The sequence below is a fragment of the Pelophylax lessonae genome (assembly GCF_965119305.1).
Source record: "Pelophylax lessonae genome assembly, chromosome: 13".
Lineage (NCBI taxonomy): Eukaryota > Metazoa > Chordata > Amphibia > Anura > Ranidae > Pelophylax > Pelophylax lessonae.
Genome location: NC_138780.1, coordinates 134,107,516 through 134,126,805, shown reverse-complemented (window position 1 = coordinate 134,126,805; position 19,290 = coordinate 134,107,516). Strand labels below are relative to the sequence as shown.

Below are 19,290 nucleotides of genomic sequence, written 5' to 3'. Positions count from 1 at the left end.
ACGTTCCAGTCACAAAAAACACAGCAGCAGAAAATGAACTGGTGGCAGCTATTGCATTGTAAATACACAGTAATGCTACAGTCGGGGGGCACAGGCTGCTTGTAAGTAGTATGCACTGTATCAGCCATAACTTTGTGACCACTAACAGGCTAAATAATATCATTGAATATCTTATTACAATGGCATGAGAGTGGGTGAGATATATTAGACACCAACTTCACATATTGTCCCTGACACTAGAATATGAGTGCAAGTGCTCTCTGGACCATGATGTGTACCCTAAAACATTGGCATAGCACAAGTGGAACTAAAAATAAAAATATAAATAAAAATAAAATAAAAAATGTAAAGAAGGCAACAGTAAATATAATTGATTTAAAAGTCCAAAAAAATCAATAGTCCATACATATGAAGGCAGCCATCCAGAGGGACCTGAAGTAAAGTCCAAAATGCTGTAGAGGAAAAGAAACATATTGTTTTCCTAACATATTGTCCCTGAAGTTGATTTGCTGAAAGCGGAAAAAATGGACATTGCAGCTTGTCGTTTATGGGGCTGCGTAGCCATAGACTGGTCAGGGTGCCTATACTGACCCATGTCCACAGCCAAAAGTGCCTACAATGGGCACATGAACATCGGAGCTGGACCACGAGGCAATGTAAGCGGCCTGGTCTAAAGAATCACGTTTTCTTTTACATTATGTGGACAGCCAGGTAAATGTGTGTTGCTTACTTGGAAAAGAGATGGCACAAGGATGCAGTATAGGAAGAAGGCAAGCTTACAGAGGCAGTGTGATGTTTGAGTTATAGTCTTCTGGGAAACCTTGGGTCTTGTCATTCATGTGGATGTTACTTTGACACATATCACCTACCTAAATATTGTTGCTGACCAAATACACCCATTCAAGGAAATAGTATTCCCTGATGGCAGTGGCTTCTTTCAGCAGGATAATGCACCCTGCCACACTGCAAAAATGGTTTAAGACTGGTTTGAGGTACACAACAACGAGTTTGAGTCATTGACTTGGCCTCCATACTCTCCAGATCCCAAGCATCTGTGGGATGTGCTGGAAAAACAAGTTCTATACATGGAGGCCCCAACTCACAACTTACAGGACTTAAATAATCTAATACTGATGGTTTGGTGGCAGAAACCACAGCATACTTTCAGAGGTCTAGTGATGTCCAGGCCTTAATGGATTTGGGCTGTTTTGGTGGCAAAGGGGGGACCTAATCAATATTATGGCTGATCAGTGTAATATCCAATGCAACATTGAATTTTGTAGTTTTGTACAGCCATCAGTCAGATGCACTGAACTATGAAAGCTGGAGAATGATTGGTTGCTGTGGGGAAGTCTCACCTCCCTTGTTCCTCAGGTGTTTACAATCCTGCACTGAGTAGTATGACACTCTAGTAAGCTAGCATGCTGTATACCTGTTCAGTCATGTCAGTATTATTCTGTATCAGCCTGAAAACTACAAAGCTTTTACTATGTGACATGTGAGTTTTATAGCAGTTTAGCTTTTAATGCTGCATTGACTTGTCATGATGATCAGTGTGATTCACAAGACTTAGTTGTGACTATTTGATTGTTATTATCCTCCTTCCGTTCCTGTGGCTGTTCAGTTGTTCTGTTGGGCCACACGCACAACAGCGATTAGGCCTGTGTGCATCACATCCTCCAGATGGCGCAAGTGTAGTGATCAGCCCCGCTGTAAGCTTTTAGGGATGTATACCTGGAATGCAGGAATTCTGTGTTCAGAGCTGTATACATCACTGATTGCATACAGTCCTAAAGGTGAGTACCACTTAGTACAGCCTCTAGCCACTGCCTATTTCAACCTGTCATAGACTTTACCAGACTGCCGGCAGCAAAGCTGAATGATGTACCTGTGCCTCCCGGGAACTCCAAAATGTCTGGATTTGAAACACATGGGCCTAAGCACTGGTGTGGACATGGCCTTATTGTTTCATAATATATACATTTATACAATCCCACAATGTCCCTGCTGATGTGTGCCCAACCCAGAGCAAATGTGGTTCCTATATACTGTATACCATTATGCTAGGTTCACACCTTAACTCCAAGATCTTGCAAGATCCCGCAGTACTGTTATACTGCACAGATGAAGTGTATGACCTCATGCATCTCATTTTGCACATGCGTTGTACAAAATGGCGTTCATTTGGTGGGGGGGGGGGGGGTGTAAGCTTCTCCTTGAGATCTAGCGAGATCTTGGAGAATGTTTTATTTTACAACAGATACATGTAGTATCACACCGCGCATGCACCTGATGAAGCACATGACATCATGTACTTCATCTCACACCTAGTATCACATACATTTTTAAAATGGTGGAGGGGGAACACACAAATTATTATCCCCCTTATTCACTATTGACAGATTATAGAATTGATGGAAAAAGGGAGGGGGTAAGACATTTTTTTCAGGTGCTTCCTTTGACATCCTAAATGCGAGATTATGGTTCAAAGGCACTGCTGTACTTTTTCTTTAGTGTTGAACGCATTTCGCAGATGTGAATGGGCAAAAAATAACATGTAAATCTGGTGTTGAATGTCAGAGCATCTCTGGAAACACATTTCAAATCACTCAGGTGAGAATGAGGGCTAACTAACCATTCCAAGGACAGATCCACAGACATATTGGTTTGCCTGCATTAGCAAGTAATCTGTAGATGACAGACACTCAATAATTAAAAATATTCTGACATTGATTGTGACTTGTGAGCTATTATAAGTAGGTTGGTTGCTGTAATTTTAGATTTCTTAGCAGAGATTAACAAAGGTTATTTCATATTATTTGCAAACTATTTGCATGACACTAAACACAAAGGAAATAATTAAATTTAATTACACGGAAATTTAATCTCTGCATTTTCCTGTGTGATGTAAGGTATTTATGTTACATTTATCTCAACACTGATAATAGGGAAAGGAGATAAATTATAATAGTGAAAGGAGGTAATCATTGTATGTATATTGTTGCAATAATACTAAGTAATAGGGAGACCAGTTATAATTATTTTTAGGTAAGTAATCAAAAGGTAACCATTTTGCGTACATGGCCACATAGTGCAAAAATAATAGGGATGCCAGTTATAATTATTTTTAAAGTTTATAATTGTAACCGGTCTGCTCTTTATTTATTAATATTCTTTGTAAAATCTTTATAATTATTTTTAAAAATTATAATTGTAACTGGTCTGCTCGTTATTTAGTATTATTCTTTGTAAAATCTTTATTTTCGCTTTTCCAAAAAGATAAGACAGTACAAATATTCCCGACATAAGATTTTAGGATCATCTATTACACAATAATTCTAAAGGCATGCAATACATATGAATGCGCTTTCTTCATCAACAGATTTACAAAATAATGCTGAAAGTGCACCTTAAATTTTAGAACCAGCCATGAGGAATGTAAGCTGGAGGGAAAGGGTAAAGAGATGAGGGAGAATGGTATGGAGAATGGAGATGCATAGAAATACAGGAGTATACACAACGAAGGGGAGTGGGGAGAGCAAGATATCCCTTTCACCTCCCAAGAAAAACCATCAGCAGGATCAAAAACATCCTAGCTGTTCCATAATAAATAGAAAAAGGATCGACACTCATCTCAATAAATACCTATAATCACTGTATTAATTTTTTATACATGTCTGAGGAGAATTAATCTGACCATAAAGCCCAAATATTATAGAACTTAGTAGGAATCTGCACACTGGTGCTTCCATTCCTCAGCTTCCTTTATATCCTGCACATTCAGTAGCCATTCTATTCTCTAATTGTAGGGACTATCGGAGACTTCCAGTGGATCGGAATATTTAGTATTATTGTAACATTTCCCAACTCAACCTGTTCATTAACATTACTTAACTAGGCTTAGTGAACAAATTATACCCAATGCTTGTGATATGTTATTTTAGGTTCTTGCCTAAAATTTATTTTTATAATGCTTTTGTTTACTGTTTATAGTGATTTTTTAAAACTTTTTTTTTTTTTTACAAACGTACTGTCAGCTTTATACCCTATGTGAACCTGGCCAGGCTACAGACATTTTTAACATTCATTAAATGGGCTGTAAAATGTGGCTTTACTGCCTGCCGGGGGATGTTAGTGGTGCACATCACAAAACACAATTTAGTGTGTCCTGCAGTGATGTAACATCTGAGCTCCCCCTGGTTCCTCCATCTACTGTGGCAGAAACCTTATCCTTAGTTCACTATTGGAGGAAAGGAATTCCCCCTACACCAGAGGACTCCAAAATCTGGCCTCCAGGCCATATATAGCCTGCAACAAGATTTTATCTAGCCTGCAGCTAGGGTCAGTGGCGTGTCCTTATTGTTCACAGATTAAGGTGTAAGGTCAGTGGAGACTGCATATGGTCTCTGTGTCAACTACCCCTCCTATGTAACAAGGATCTCTGATGCAAGAGGGCTCCATTGGGGACTCTGATGGGAACCCTGATGTAAGGGGGGACTCTGATAGAGACCCTGATGTAAAGGGAGAATCTGATGAGGACCCTGATGTACAGGGGGACTCTGATTTTTTGCCCCCTAATATTAGTAAAATGTATGATGTGGATGATGTTTTTAGCCAGATAAGACGTTTCATGTCCTTTCTGCCCCAAGGCCCTGACTTCTAGCATATTATCATTTACTAACTTTTATTTTTATTTTAAAACAAGCCCTAACTGACCTCTGTGACCACAAGCACTGGGGGGCAATTCATCCTCAAATTTCTCAACAGAGGTGTACGTCATTCTCTCAGCAGGTGCTTTTTAGGCTGTTAGCTTGCTATTTTCTTTTAGCATAATGGGAGAAAACCAGAACACCTAGGGGATTGGGAAAACATACAAAGTCTATTTTTAAAGGGTACTAGAGGGATTTAAACCCAGTACATCTGTCCTTATATAATCAAATCTATCTACTTCCCCTGCATGATGTTCTTGGAAACATCCGCACACTTACTCTTTTGCTATTGAATATTCCTAATGGCATTTAGGATACTGTGCAAGTGTGCATCAGGATAGGCATGCATATTTTTTTATATTTTTAATAAGAACATTTACTTGTTAAATTTGTCAGAAAAACGTATTGTTCAACGCAAATAAAATATATTAGTGTTTCTATAGCCAAACCTTTTTTTGTTTTGTTTTGTGTAGAGTAAGAAAGTTTCCTGTGTCCTATTAGGGAGATTTAGCTACTCCCTAACTACATCCGGTCCCAGAGGCGCAACAGGAAAAGAGAGGAAATTTCACCAAAGTGAGGGGAATTCCCCTACTAACAGCTGTCCCCAGTGTCTAAGCCCTCACCGCTTTATCCAAAAGTTAAAATTTTAAATGTAATTATTGTTGGTTTCACATTTATTCAACCATAAGATAAGATAATAAGATTCTGAGCTGTATAGGGCTACAGGGAAACCCCAACTAACCTAGTTATGAATAATTTAAACATTTTTCCTTGTGTTTTTATATGCTTTGCAAAATACCGAAGTCTCTTATATTAGCCTCCTGAATTCCTCTACGCTGTAAGGCAACCACTGTAAGCCAATCACACACTGTCGCATTGCATTTTAATAGTTTTTTTGGTCAACTTTACCCTTTTATTTTTTTTTAATTGCTTTTCAACTTTGTTTTATTTACATGACATATTTATTTTACAAATAAATATTTTACAAGCTACAATCATGGCACTGAAGTCAAAGAGCACTATGTGTGTGTTTTTTTTTAAGAACAGTGCATGGTTGAAGTGGTGTACCTTCAGACTGTCTCTAGTCTTTCTATAATTGAACGTCTACATGAAAACCTACAGACCAGAGAGGGGGAACGAAATGGGGATTGGCTAATTAATTTGAGATTGAGGTAAACAGCAGGTTGTTTTCAGTAAAGCAGGCTGGATCAGCCTGGCAAACATGTGACAAGGAGCCTAGAGATCCACCTTCTGGCCAGAAATAGGTGAATATGAAATATTCACATGCAATCCTTCATATTTACCATACTAAAAATGGAAAAATGTTTTACATTTTTTTCCCTATCTTGAGCATCAGTGCTGAAAGGATGCCCTCTTTCAATTCTAGCAGGTGCGTGGTGAGAGAGCTTAGGGCTCTTTCACACTTTTAGCAAATGTAACAGCAAAGAACAAGATATGGCTGCTTGTTGTCTATTATATGTACAAGAGCAGCAGACAGGAGTGTAGTGTTTTATTATTTTCATTATGGAGGAAAGAGGGTAAGGTATGGTTAAGTTTGTACATTTGTCCGTAATGCTATTGTTATAAGAGTCCTGGCACATGAACATTAGTAAAAGTTTTGAGATTTTGTCGACCTTGTTCCTCACCCCTTAAAAGCTCTTTATATAGCAGCACTGAGGAGTCCTTCCCCATTTCCATTGGGACCAACCTATAAGAGCTGCTTAAACATGATGTTGTACTGTGGAAAATATTAGACATTATATTCACATTTATTGGTTTAGTTCACCAAGGCAATGTAAAATACAATTAGATACACGTTTAGTCCCACTCTGTTACTATATGGAGAGCCCAGTAATTGGTCTGGGTCCACTCTCTAAATAATATTTTAAAGAATTATTAAATGATTTAAAATGCCCATGTGCCTTAACTCTTATCTGTAGAGATGGAGCATACAATAATCATTTAGCAGATCCTAGCTTGTCTTATTCTCCCCATACTTTTAGCCAGGAGGATCTTCAGCTTTGAGTCAAACTGAGGCTGAAAGCACCTCAAGTTGCTGGTCACCAATGATCTTCCTTAAAGCTCGAAGAATCTGGAGGCCTAAGGTTAGTCCATGTTGGCTCCCTACTTAGTTTATTTTCCAGTGCTCACACCACTTTGGTGCCCCCCCCAACCCTAATAAAATATGCATAGAATTCTATCTTTTGAGGAGCTCCAGTGACCAGACTAGGTTGTTTGGCTTGCTTCTGTTGTGTTCAGCTTCTGATTCCACTTTTCTGGATGTTTAAAAGGAAATTGTTAGGATGTCCTGTCTATCCTGACAGGTCCCCTTAAAACTGGACTATGTTTTAGTTTCCAATGCATCCTATATCAGTCCACAAAAAAACTGCAAAGCAGAGTTTTTTTTTCCTGAACCAGTAGTATTTTTAATGCTACAAACCTCTGTCTTACATTCCTCAATAGAACCTTCATGTCTAGTATTATTATTTTTTTAGTTATTTTAGTGTTGTTGCTGTTTTAATAAAATGGCTGTACTTTTACAGTTATCCTTAAAAAAGGTCCTCCTTCCCTAATAAGCCCCCCCAAGCCTTCCACATCCTTGCTCTGGAGCCACTGGGTGGTAAACAGCCTCTTTGTAGAAAGCCTCCTGGCTAATTTAGCACCCATTAGATTTCCAATTTATTACTATGGAAAGGCCCTCAATTGCTGAGTTCAACAGTGATGGGCATCCCATAGGATGGATTTGGAAATCTGCTTTGCATGAGCAGATTGGCTGTGGCCTCTGGGGATCGTGGACAGGTCAATGGATCACTTTGAGGAGGGCTTGCGTTTTAAGGATAAGTGTAATAAAAACAACAGTTATTATTTAAATTGTGTAGCTAAGAAATTAAAATGTTAACATTTATTTTGGAATCTTAGATGGTGTTTTGTGGGCTAGGTCCCTCCTCCCTGCCTAAAGGAAACCTGTATTAAGAGAAATGCTAGTCATCTGGTTGTCTCTGGCTTCAGTAATTTCTGAGACACAGACTAAGAGAAAAACATACAGATCAGGAAAGTTAGAGCAATGACAGAACTTCTGATTTACAGTCATGGCCAAAAATATTAGCATCCCTGCATTTATGTCAGATAATGCACCATTTCACCCAGAAAATTGTTGCAATTACAAATTTTTAGGCATTCCCATGTTTATTTATTTTGTTTGTATTGGTATGACACAAAAAAAGTGGAGAAACAAAAAGCCAAATCTGACGAATATCATGCAAACCGCTAAAAATGGACTGGACAAAATTATTAGTACCTTCTCATAATTGTAAGAAATAATTGCATTCCAAGTTTGTGATGCTCATGTAATTTGTAATTAAACTCACTTGTATGAATTAACAGGTGCTGACAATATAGAAATATAGAAATAAACACTATAAAAATCACAATGGCTAAATTGGTGAAACATTTAGGGCTCTTTCACACGGTCCGCCTCCGTAGGCGGATCCGTGTTGCTCAGCGGGGATCGATCCACGATCCCCGCTGAGCCGGCGGATGACAGCTCTGTCTCCGCTTGCAGAGCGGAGAGGGAGGTGTCTCAGCCCCCGCTGCCCTCTATGGGGGATCGGATGAGAGCGGACCGCTTGTCCGCTCTCATCAGATCCGATCCGATCCGATTACTGAACGGATGGAAAAATAGGGTTTCCATCCGTCCAGATTTCACAGACAGGATCGGATACGGATGGCAGCGGGTGTCAGCGGAGGTGACATCCGCTGCCCCATAGAGCTGCATGGAGGATCCGATCAGATCCGCCTAAAAAACTGACAGGTGGATCTGATCGGATCGCCCGTGTGAAAGAGCCCTTACTCAACCTTTCTGTTGTGTGCTTTGTGTGCAACATGGAGCATGGAGAAGAGGAAGAGCAGCAAAGAATTGTCTGAGGATTTGAGAACTAAAATTGTGGAAAAGCATGGACAATCTTAATGTTCCTGTGTTCACTGTGCACAACATTGTCAAGAAGTTTACAGCCCATTGCATTGCAGCTAATCTCCCTAGATGTGGATGAAAGAAAAAAAAAATGATCAAAGATTGCAATGAAGGATTGTTTGAATGGTTGCCATCTAAATGAAAAGGGACGTTAAGATAAACATAAAAAAGCCAGATTGGAGTTTGCCAAAACGTACCTGAGGAAGCCAAAATCCTTTTGGGAGAATATGCTGTGGAAAGATCAAACAAAATTGCAGCTTTTTGGTAAAGCCCATCTTTGTACTGTTTCAGAAAAATAAATAAGGCCTTTAAAGAAAAGAATACAGTCCTTCTAGTCAAACATGGTGGAGGTTCACTGATGTTTTGGGGTTGCTTTGCTCCTTTAGGCACTGGATGTCTTGACCGTCTGCATGGCATTATGAAATCTGAAGATTACCAAAAAATTGTAGAATGTAGAGTCCATTGTCAGAATGTTGGGTCTCTGTCAGAGATCATGGGTCCTACAGCAGGACGATGACCCAAAGCCCATGTCAAAAAAGCACACAGAAATGCTTTAAAACAAAGTGCTGGAGAGTACTAAACTGGCCAGCAATGAGTTCAGATCTAAATCCCATAGAGCACCTGTGAAGAGATCTCAAAACAGCAGTTGGGAAAAGGAACTCTTCCAATCTGAGAGAAGTGGAGCAGTTGGTAAAAGAAGAGTGGTCCAAAATTCCAGTAGAGAGGTGTAAGAAATGAATTAATGGTTACAAGAAGCTAATGATTTCAGTTTTTTTTTCCAAGGGGTGTACTACCAAATAATTAATTGAGCTTTGCGTACAGCGTGTCAGATTTGGCTTTTTGTTACACTTTTTTATGGCATAGCAATACAAACAAAAGAAATAAACACGAGAATGCCTAAACATTTGTAACTGCAGCAATTTTCTGAGCGAAGTGGTGCATTATCTGACAGAAATGCAGGGGTGCAAATAATTTTGGCCATGACTGTACATGCTTGTTCTGGGTTTGGGACTATAGACGTACTGAATCCAGAGCATCAGCTTGAGAGTGAGAAAACTAGTATTCCCAGAAGAACATAAATCCTAATGAGAGCTTTCACACTAGATTCATTTAGGTTACTTATAAGAGATAGGGAGTCAAAGGGGCCCATTCATAATGGAGAGTGGCTACTGCTATCTGCTCTGCACTTGACATGGCAGTGTTTACACGACATTGAAAAAGGTAGCATTGTGGAATGTAAAGAATTCCCTCCACTAAAACCTGCAGAAAGAATTGGAATAGAGCCTGTCACATGAATTTGACACGTCACATGGCTGGGCTCCCCTCAATAAAAGCTTTTTTAATTCACTCACTGGAATAAAAGGCATTCTGCTTGCTTCAGAGCCCAAATGCAAGCAGAGTATACATCTCCTGTCCTCTTATATTTATGTATTTTTTTACTAGTGCTTTATTATTGGGGCTCAGAATGTTGATGGAGGATGATGAGCTGGATGCCCTAGATCCTTAGACCTCCTCAGTGTCAGGACAAGGTCATCTAGAGCTCTGAGCATTAGGTGTCTGAGCATTAGGTGTCAGGAAAAATCCCACCACAAAAACACTGAGCACTAATCTGCATACTTACCCCCTAAGCATAAACCCCCCCCCCCCTCCAAGTACAAATATGCCCCCCCTGCTGAAATCGCCTCTTTCAGCACAAATCTTTGCTCCCCCATCCCCCAAATCACCCCAGCTCAAATGCTCCCCTCCTAAAAAAAATGCCCCCCTCCTAGCACGATTTTAATCTTTTGCATTTTCCCTCCTAGTACACATCCCCCCCCCACTTCAGATTTTCCCTTACCAGCACAAGTTCCCCCCTTATCCCTCCTCCTCGCAAAAATCGCCTTCCCCTCATCCCCCCTCCCAACACAAATCTCCCTAAATCATGACTCTTAGTACCCCCCAAATTTCCCCTCCTAGAACAATACCTACCCCATGCTGCCCCACAAATTCCCCCTCTCAGCACAAATCCCCTACCCCCCCAATTTCCTTGTGGCACCCCCTCCCCAGCCACCCCTCCTATAGTTTACTGATCTATCTGTTAAAAATACAGTAAGTTGTTGTCAACTACTGCATACACTAATGATAATACACAAGTCTGATACAGAAGTGAGTGAACTGGAAAGGCTTGGATTATTTTTTACAAGCCCTTTACCTGCTGATTTTGTAAATTTGCCCACTGACAAATAAATGATCAATCTATAATTTTAATCGTAGATTTATTTTAACAGTGAGAGACAGAATAACAAGAAAAAAAAATCCAGAAAAACGCTTTTCAAAAAAGTTATAAATTGATTTGCATTTTAATGAGTAAAATAAGTATTTGACCCCTTTGCAAAACATGACTGGTGGCAAAACTCTTGTTGGTAATCACAGAGGTCAGACATTTCTTGTAGTTGGCCACCAGATTTTCACACATTTCAGGATGGATTTTGTCCCACTCCTCTTTGCAGATCCTCTCCAAATCAGTAAGGCATTAAAGGCTGATGTTTGGTAACTCGAACCTTCAGCTTCCTCCACATATTTTGTATGAGATTAAGGTCTGGAGACTGGCTAGGCCACTCCTGGACCTTAATGTGCTTCTTCTTAAGCCTCTCCTTTGTTGCCTTGGCCATGTGTTTTGGGTCATTTTCATGCTGGAATACCCATCCACTACCCTTTTACAATGCCCTGGCTGAAGGAAGGAGGTTCTCACCTAATATTTGATGGTACATGGCCCTTTCCATCGTCCCTTTGATGCAGTGAAGTTGTCCTGTCCCATTAGCAGAAAAAAAACCCCAAAGCATAATGTTTCCACCTCAATGTTTGATGGTGGGGATGGTGTTCTTGGGGTCATAGGCAGCATTCTTCCTCCTCCAAACACGGCGAGTTGAGTTGATGCCAAAGAGCTCAATTTTGGTATCATCTGCCCAAAACACTTTTATTCAGTTCTCCTCTGAATCATTCAGATGTTCATTAGCAAACTTCAGACGGGCCTGTAAATGTGCTTTCATGAGCTTTCTTGAGCGGGGGGACCTTGCAAGCGCTTCAGTCCTTCACAGTGTAGTGTGTTACCAATTGTTTTCTTGGTGACTAAGGTCCCAGCTGCCTTGAGATCATTGACAAGATTCTCCTGTGTAGTTCTGGGCTGATTCCTCACCGTTCTCATGATCATTAAAACTCCACGAGGTGAGATCTTGCATGGAGCCCCAGAACGAGGGAGAGTGACAGTTTTTTTGCGTTTCTTCCATTTGCTAATAATAGCACCAACTGTTGTCACCTCTCACCAAGCTGCTTGGCGATAGTCTTGTAGCCCATTCCAGCCTTGTGTAGGCCTACAATTTTGTCCCTGACATCCTTGGACAGCTCTTTGGTGTTGGCCATGGTGAAGAGATTGGAATCTGATTGATTGATTGCTTCTTTCTGTGGACAGGTGTCTTTTATACAGGTAACCAGCTAAGACCAGTAGCACTCCTTTTAAGAGAGTGCTCCTAATCTCAGCTCGTTACCTGTATAGAAGACACCTGGGAGCCAGAAATCTTGCTGATTGAAAGAGGATCAAGTACTTATTTCACTCATTAAAATGCAAATCAATTTATACATTTTTGAAATGTGTTTTTCTGAATTTTGTTATTCTGTTTTTCACTGTTAAAATAAACCTACCATTAAGATTATAGACGGATCATTTCTTTGTCAGTGGGCAAACATACAAAATCAGCAGGGGATCAAATACTTTTTCCCTTCAATGTATAGGGATGATTAGCAGCACAGAAGAGGAGGATAAAGCAGTAGTAGAGGGTTGCATTGTAGGTCTGGTCTTCCTCCGAGGCTCATCTGTGACCCTGTAAAGCGGTGTTCGTATACCATTTTATGCTTTTCACTGATTACTGTGAGCACTGGGAAATGAAAAGCAGTAGGGAACACGTGGCTGAGTGTTTGCAGCTAACCGCTACCTGTTGCAGTTCAGAGAAAAATATTACCTTCAGCTTGTCATATTTGTTTGATTGAAGAACTAAATTGCCTGGCAACCCCCTTGATGAAAGTTGTATGTAAATCGTACTATAAAATGGGGAGGAAAGGGGGGGTACTGTAAAAATGTGTTGTTCGCTACAAAACTGGAATACATTGGGCAAGTCTTCTCATCCTTTTATTTCTATTTCATCCTTTAGGCCAAACCATTGGAAGTGAAACTCAAAGCTAAAGATTGGTAAAGTATCCAGTTAAAACATTGTACTCATTCTGGTGAATTATTTCTACTATTTTAACTGTTTGCCCTAAAAGGAAGCATGAATTGTATGAAATACAGAGACTGTCATTGCTGCTCTTTCTCTGATCCAACTGGTTTCTGTGCTCATCCAATTGCTTCATTACTTAGACCCTCACCCCCAACTCAACCTACAAACTAGGGAAGTCAGATGGAGGCCAGAAACCCTGACATTCATATTTATTCTTCATCAGGGACTTAAACTCACTATAGCATGATAGCCATGTAGGTGGTGTTTTCATCAAAATAGTTCAGTAATGGCACCCTCAGAACGAGTTCCCTGTAATAGATTTTAAAGGAGATGTATAAAATCCATAAAAAAACAAGCACACATACTCACCTCTATGCTGCAGGATCAGTCTTATGCTTCAAGTATCCCATGTCGGCTTTAAGCCCGAGAACTGAGCAATCACATGATTGCTGAATGCTCAGTTCTCGGTTCGCTTGGAGCAGAGAGCAGTAACCGTCAGTCACTTCTCTCCTTTCTGCCCCTCCAGCACTCACTGGAGCATTGGGCTGAAGAGGGGGGCGGGTGTTGCTGGCTTCTGGTCATAGTCACACGCTGAGAGCCATAGCTAGCTGTCCATCATGCTGAGAGCCAGAACCAGCAGCGGTCCATCAGGCAGTTGGTTGGATCCCGAGAGTATAGTTGGGATTCTTCAAGAGCATATGTGTCAAACACAAGGCCTGCAGGCAAAATCCAGCCAGCCAGGCCATTTCATGTGGCCCTCGCACCTCTCCTGCAGCTGTGGCACCCCCCTTGTCTCTACTCTCACCCTGTCTTAGCAGTCGGCATCAGAGAGAAGGACAGAACAAAGATTCTGTGCTTCTCCATGCAGTTGTGGAGAGGCTCCTCTTCCCCCATACCTTCCCCTCTGCAGTAGACAGCAGAGAGAAGAACAGAGAACCACTCCTACTGATTCTGTCCCACTCTATGCAGCCCTAGACTGCATAGACAGAACACCATGGCAGAACCTCCTTCTCTCTGAGCAGCCTCTGACTTAAAGTGGTTCTAAAGTTTTTTTATCTTAATCCATTCGATGTAATAAGATAAAAAACCTTCAGTGTGCAGCAGCCCCCCCCCAGCCCCCCTAATACTTACCTGAGCCCCATCTAGATCCAGCAATGTTGTACGAGACTCTCGGCTGCTCATTAGCTGAGGCAGAAGTGGGGTGCCATTGGATCCAGCTGCTATCAATCCAAGTCAGAAAGCCAATGAGGAGAGAGAGGGGGCGGGGCCGAACTGTGGCTCCATGTCCGAATAGACACACAAAGCAGTGGCTCGGCTCGGGTGCCCCATAGCAAGCTGCTTACTGTGGGGGGCATTTGGCAGAAAGGAGGGGCCGGGAGCAAAGGCGGGGGACCCAAGAAGAGGAGGACCTGGGCTGCTCTGTGCAAAAACACTGCACAGAGCAGGTAAGTATAACATGTTTGCTATTTTTAAATTAAGTTACTTTAAGTTACAAATTTAATGCAAAGGCAATGGTTTAATTAGGTAAAGAGTAGATACATTTATATAATCCTACAAATATAAGGGCAACCCTAACCCTGATGAACAGGAGTTTGACACCCCTGTCCTAGAGCCTGGAGTGGATCTATAACGTCAGCCAACAGCAGACTTTAGCCCACTGTCAGCTGATTCTGGGTCACATGAGAGCACCCAGGAGAATTATGGCCAAAATATTTGGCCATATTTCTCTTTTAAAAGCCCAGATGAGAGACAGAATTTAAATGATATTCTCAGGAAGTAAACTGTACTCTTGGTTATTACTGGAGAACAGGGACACTGTTCCAGGGGAGGACTGGGCCAGGGGGCAGGGGGGCAATTGCCCCCTGCGCTGCTGTGATGCCCATAAAAAGGCTGCACTGCTTCTGCCACAGACATGCCTAAAGGATTCCTGGTAAAGAGAAGTAAAAGTTCCCAGTGTGGAATGAAGACAAGGACAGGGCGCAGGCTTGATCCCCCCCCCCCAGCATGGATGGTGTAAACTCTGTCTGAGCAGAGGTCAGTTCCATGCCCCACTGGAGACTCTCCTCCCCTGGCCAAGTTTTGTCTGAGCTGTCCCAGCTCCCCCCAACTGCCCCCTGCTGGCCAGGTCGGGAACCTGGATTCGGCTCGGTGAGTAGAGAGTACCTGGAGCGGAGCTTTAGCCTGGAATGGGAGTCAGGAGGAGGCCGGAAAGAGGGAGAGTGGGAGGGGGCCAAGTCTCTGCACCAGGGCCTCTGGTTTGTACTTGCCCCCTGGGCCAAAAGTTGCCACTCAGTCCCTGCACTGTTCACTGTTCTTCTGCTCTAGCACTACATTGTGTGTAGTGAACTTAGCAGGAAACTGACCATAAAAATGTTTCCAAAACTGTGAAGGCTGCTTTTTCTTCACACGTGTTGAGTGTATGAGAAGAATACCAGACCAAAAATTCCAATTGCGCTTAATTGTCACCTAAGCTGTTCTCCCAATACAAATTCATGGGTTATACACCGTAATAACACAATAAAGTGTTGTGTGACGGGTTCTGTTCTGTGTTGGGGCCTTTATTTTCTCCTGCAAAAATGTCTTTGTTCTTTCAGGGTCAGTTCACATTGGTGCGATGCGGGAATCCCTGCGAATCCACTGCGGGTTCCCACATCGCACCCGACCCACAAGCAGTTCACACTTCCATATGCAAACCGCTGGGAGTGTCAATACTAAGTTAATGACACTGCCAGATCGGTTCGCATATCGCAGTGCAAACTGTCAATTCTGACAGGAATCAGAACACCTATGTGATCCGATTCTGGTGTAGACCAAAAAAGGGTCCTGCATGAGTTTGGTTCGAATGCAATGCAAATTCAGCCATACAATCTGTATGGCTGAATTCGCATCACACAGACATCGCATGTGATTTGCACAGCAGTTTGTGTGAATGTGAACCGAGCCTTGAAGGATTAGCACAGCACTTTCCCAAAGGGTGTACACAGTTTTGAAATGCTGATGTTGTTTAGCTGGTTGTCATCAATTTATCTCAACAGGATTACCACATTTTTTATTACATGATAGGTAAACACCCAAAGGGCAAGGACATACTGTATACAATTAAGGTTTAAAATGTATGTTGTGTAAAGCACTGTACACCAAACTATCATTTAACATGAAAAAGTTTTAATTTTAAAGTGGATGTAAACCCGATTCATGAAATCTGACCTGGGCACATATATCTGTAGTATTTACTTATCTCTCTCCAAAGCCTTAAGTCCTGTGTCTGGATGTAAACCCCATTCATGAAATCTGACCTGGGCACATATATCTGTAGTATTTACTTATCTCTCTCCAAAGCCTTAAGTCCTGTGTCTGGATGTAAACCCCATTCATGAAATCTGACCTGGGCACACATATCTGTAGTATTTACTTATCTCTCTCCAAAGCCCTAAGTCCCATGTCTTTCTGCTGCTCTGTTCCTCTGTTATCAGCCTGATAACTTCTGACAAGTTCTCAGACACAGGAGATAAAAGCAGCTGGACATTTGGGTCGAGGTGGGTGCATAGATTACCCCAGAGAGTTTGTCTATTTACAACACAGCTTTGCAAGTTTCTTTGTTCCTCTGCCCAGTGCCAGGACAAGGTCATCCAGTACCCAGGACAAGGATGCCAAACTGCGCCCCCTCTTCCCTTAGGGATAGGGTCGAGGCGCCCCCCCCCCCCATCCCTGCAATAAACCATTCCACCCAGGGCAGCCTTCCCTCCTGCCCACCCCTGTCCCGGCCCTGCCGCTGCCTATGTGGTGGTGGTGGGGGGGGGGGGGGTGCCTTTGCTCCAATCAGCTGTCACACAATGTATGCCAAGACTCCAGACCCAGTTCTTGGACGGGAACAAAAAATTTCAACACAATGTTCACTTTCTAAACAGTGTGGAAAGCTGAAGACAGCAGATATACAAATAAAATGTATGTAGGGAGATTTGTTTCATCTCTGTGTATCATCTGAGGTCGTTCACTTCACTGGGTATATGTGAGAGTTTACATCCACTTTAAGTGTTTCCAACCTCGCAGCAAATCACAACGGTAATTGGATTATTCACTTGGACATCCTCTAGACTTGTTTTTGGATGACCTGGACAGCTGTTTAGAAACTGTGACATCACAAGTGTTCATACAGCAGATGTTAACGCTTTTCAGCCTTGTCAGCCTTATTCACAGCAAATTTGTTGTGAACAAGGCCAACAGGGCTGAACCGCGTTAACATTTACTGCACGAACAGTGTGTCTCTTATGGAGTATTAATAAATATGAACATTTTTAAGAGCATGTATGGAGTTGGGGATCGTCTTCTGCTATTATTGTGTTTGCAGCCGTGCGACTGCTCATCCTGCACCCAACAGGATCTCCACACTTTATTGGGTTGTAGCCCCTTATTTTTACTTCAAGGACTCTTGATATGCATGCTTGCTGTGGGGCAATAGCTTCAGTATAAAAGTATCAATGCCATTGGATCAGCATGACAGCCATTCATTAAGTGTTTTCAAAAGACAAGTCAGCAATGACAGTATACATATTTCTATCAGCTTGTTCCTTTTTACTGATATTAAAACCAAAAAGTGCAAATGTAATATATTGCAGTTTGTCAGTCCTCAGATGTGGTGGCTGCATTAGTTTTTTTTTTTTTTTTCAGGCTAAGAAAATTTTTCTGCAAGGACAAAAAAAAAAAAAAACCAGTTGATCTTGCCTGAATTTCAGTTTCTTTATAAATGACTGTGCACTAAACTGATATCTCAAACAAAGGTGTCTGCTTCTGTGAATTGCAGTACACCAACTTCCCATCTAATTGAGATGAAGAGAGGAGGAGCTGTTTGTAGTTCAAATCAGGAGAGCAGCTTAGGGTGACAACAGTGTACCTCCTAGGACGATAAGTGTGATACTGGCAGGATCATAGGTGACAATAGAGGAAAAAATAAGTCTAGTAAAAGGAAATGAACGTAGCCACCACATCTACAGTGCCTTGAAAAAGTATTCATACCCCTTGACATTTTCTACATTTTGTCATGTTTCAACCAAAAACCTAAATTGTAAATGTATTTTATTGGGATTAAAATAAGAAGAAACAACTGCGCTATTCCACCAAAAATATGTGAGTAGCGACTTCAAGTGTGACTAACACCCCAAAAGTAAATAATATTAAAAAAGTCACGCTAAAGATGATTTAAACAATATTCAAATTGCATCAAACTTTGGATAAATTGTCCATATAGTCCATACAAGGTGATTTGTAAAGTGTTCTAAAAAATGATCAAAACAATATCAACTTTTGAACACGTTGTCCATATAGTCCATAGAATCAACTGTTAAATGTGACTTGTGAATAGCCTTATGAATGAGAGGCTTACCAGAAACCAAATAAACACGTGCGAAATGAGAACACCAATCCTGACGTTTTCACCAAGGACAATCCACAGGGGATCTCGTGGTCCAGACCAATCCCTCTCGATGATGGGGTTATATGCGGGATAAAAGTGAAAACGCCATAGCGTAAAACCAAACCCCAAATTGGAGTAAAAGATAGCACTATCTCAAGATGTGAATCACCGCAGTGCCAAAAATTGTTTGAAAAAGAAAGGTGAAAGAATACAAAACCTCCACCAACAAATCCAATAAATACTCCTTACCAAAAGTGAAAATCAAATAAACGTGAATATGTTGTGATGTGAACAAACCCTCCACCAACAGGACTGCAGGTTACCGGATAGTTAGCCTGTTAGTAGTAGTCTACTCTTGGCTATGTACAGACACGTTTTCCTGACTGGCCCTCCAGAACATACACCGTATCCTGAGCCACCGCGGCCTTAAGGGTCCCGCATCCCGACTTATGCCAGTTATTACCATCCGCTTGTCACCTATTGTCATCTAGTAAGGTCGTTTAGGGCATATGGTGTTATAATTACAGCATGTGTGTGATCTTGGCATTCCCTATGGGCATTTTGGATATAACTATCCGCGGTAAGCTGCAGTCCTGTTGGTGGAGGGTTTGTTCACATCACAACATATTCACGTTTATTTGATTTTCACTTTTGGTAAGGAGTATTTATTGGATTTGTTGGTGGAGGTTTTTTATTCTTTCACCTTTTTTTTTCAAACAATTTTTGGCACTGCAGTGATTCACATGTTGAGATAGTGCTATCTTTTACTCCAATTTGGTGTTTGGTTTTACGCTATGGCGTTTTCACTTTTATCCCGCATATAACCCCATCATCGAGAGGGATTGGTCTGGACCACGAGATCCCCTGTGGATTGTCCTTGGTGAAAACGTCAGGATTGGTGTTCTCATTTCGCACGTGTTTATTTGGTTTCTGGTAAGCCTCTCATTCATA

At 41.5% G+C, this 19,290-nt stretch overlaps 1 protein-coding gene across 3 annotated transcripts in view; it reads left to right on the top strand.

Annotated features, from left to right (window-relative positions):
* The window catches only part of LOC309569405 (cytosolic phospholipase A2 delta-like), a 102,540-nt gene that overhangs the window by 45,239 nt on the left and 38,011 nt on the right, over nt 1-19,290 (top strand). For 2 of the 3 annotated variants that reach the window (XM_082275224.1, XM_082275223.1), the window contains one exon: nt 12,864-12,901. In XM_082275224.1, the coding sequence (XP_082131350.1) occupies nt 12,864-12,901 (38 nt within the window). Of the gene's footprint in view, nt 1-6,712; nt 6,815-12,863; nt 12,902-19,290 lie in introns of all 3 variants that reach the window. The other variant, XM_082275222.1, reaches the window with a different exon arrangement.